Here is a 2,248-nt window from a genome sequence, read left to right on the forward strand (position 1 = left end):
ATCAACTTTGCTTTGAATTTCAAAATGCCTTTCTGAATTTATATTGTATTCTGCTCCAGGACTATCTGTTTTTTTAGGGATATAAATTTATGGTGGGTCTCCTATTGCGGGGGAATACTGTACAAAGATTTTTTGTGTGACACTGTCAAGCATTTCAAGAATTCAAGATTAACTTAACAGTAAGAAATGGCCTGAACGTGTGGTCACTTAACTATTGACTGCCTTCGATGAAAAAGCCTTCACAAAAACGAACTGTCCTCAACGCCTAGTAACGTTGAGTAATTTATGAGCACCACTTGGCCAACCCAACAATGACTTTCACTTCTTTGTCAATTTGGGCCAAAGTTGAGCTTAAGCTCACCTCGCGTCCATCTATACAAACTATTTCCCGCACACTTAAGCATCCCCCACGCATTGAATCCGTGCAAACCAATCCAACAAAGAAGAAGAGTCATCCTGTCAAATATCCGCAACTCGAGGATTTCCTTTGGCCCAAGCAGCTTGGGAGCAGGATTCGGAAGCTACTATTCAAAACTGTTGGCGTCATACTCTTATTGTAGAAGATAATGTTGAAGAAGTTGTTACTTTGATAGAGCGCTTGCGTGTTGGCACCCCATCCACGCGCTTCTTGTCGATTTGAGTTATTGACGTAAATAAATGTGTGAGTTTGACATGGTTTGTCGGAAGATTGGCATATTCTCTATGAAACAGTTACTTCTCAAAATCAATAAAGAACCTGTCAAACTTTGCCTCCATTTAGACAGGGATTACCTGTACTTAGGCCGTGTTCGCGAAAAAACACTGAATGAAATCCCAACACTGAACACGACATTATCCGGCCTTTTTATCCGGTGAGACACCACGTGCCAATAATCGTGTCCAGGGAACACTGAACTCATTTCGACATTTAACTCTGCACGCAATGAAGTCGTTTGGTAACACATCGTGTGATGCTGGTGCTGGCCAGTGTAATGCTGGCGGTGGCCCGTGTGTTGCTGGTGGTGGTTCGTGTGTTGCTGGCGGTGGCCCGTGTGTTGCTGGTGGTGGTTCGTGTGCTGCTGGTGGTGGTCCGTGTGTTGTTGGTGGTGGCCCGTGTGTTGCTGGCGGTGGCCCGTGTGTTGCTGATGGTGGTTCGTGTGCTCGTGGTGGTGGTCCGTGTGTTGCTGGTGGTGGCCCGTGTGTTGCTGGTGGTGGTTCGTGTGCTGCTGGTGGTGGTTCGTGTGTTGCTTGTGGTGGCCCGTGTGTTGCTGGTGGTGGTGCTGGCCCTGGCCCTAGCCCGTGTGATGCTGTGGAGCTCGCACGTGCCGTGATGGCAACGCAACAGCACAAGAAGACTCGATTGCTTTAATGACTGCTCTTGCTGCTGCTGTTGCTGCTGTTGGAGTGTTTGTTGCAACCATTTCTCGGATACAAGTGCAGACAAGTACAATGTTTTAACAGTTAACGAAGTGGATTTTCAACGCATGCTTCACTTCGACAAGTACGACCAATGGTTCCTCAACACTTTGCGTTGCAATCAACAAACCTTTCACCACATTTGCAAGATTCTTCGAGCTCACATGCATGACTACAACCTGGATCTCTACACTAAAGCACATTCGTTTGAAAAGAAGTTTGCAGTGTATCTATACTTCATGGGATCCACTTGTGGATACCGAGAGGTTGGTGGAGTGTTTGGCATGTCAAAGTCGTGGTGTCAAAACGTCGTCAGTTGCTTTTCGGCGTCCATAAGCTCGATGGCGTCTAAGTAGATACATCTTCCCCGCTCATCACTGGAATGGCGTCAAATTGAGAATGAGTTCTCCAGCTCAAGTGGAATGGCTGGAGTGGTAGGAGAAATTGATGGGACATTGATTGAGATCTTGCGTCCCCATCAGCACGAGGGTTCTTCAATCGTCACGGCGACCCGTCATTGAACGTTCAGGCTATTGTCGACAGCAGGGTGTCATTCATGAGTGTTGATATGAGACCAGGGGCCCTTGCTCTCGTCGAAAAAAGTTTGCGCTCCAATAAAGGAGACTCCTTTACCGTGGGCTCATCACGTTCACAACCTCTTTTCTCGCTATTGTGTCATTGTTGAAAAAATATTTACACCTCATATTAGATACATGACCTCAAGCAGCAGTGGTTTAAGCCGCAAGTCAAAGCGACAGGCAATGGACTTTTGGTCCGTTCCAAGCCTCAGTACTACGAAATTATGTTTGAGTACAGGAAAAGTATGCCTGGTTTGTCTCGTGACACATTAATG

At 46.6% G+C, this 2,248-nt stretch overlaps 1 protein-coding gene across 1 annotated transcript; it reads left to right on the top strand.

Annotated features, from left to right (window-relative positions):
* Positions 1–950: 950 nt before the first annotated feature.
* H310_04425 (hypothetical protein) lies at positions 951–1,310 on the top strand (the record flags this gene model as incomplete). Its single annotated transcript, XM_008868773.1, has 1 exon — positions 951–1,310. One exon carries the CDS (start codon positions 951–953, stop codon positions 1,308–1,310), a length of 360 nt encoding a protein of 119 aa, XP_008866995.1.
* Positions 1,311–2,248: the final 938 nt, after the last annotated feature.

The sequence above is a fragment of the Aphanomyces invadans genome (genome assembly GCF_000520115.1).
Source record: "Aphanomyces invadans strain NJM9701 unplaced genomic scaffold supercont1.7, whole genome shotgun sequence".
NCBI lineage: Eukaryota > Oomycota > Saprolegniomycetes > Saprolegniales > Verrucalvaceae > Aphanomyces > Aphanomyces invadans.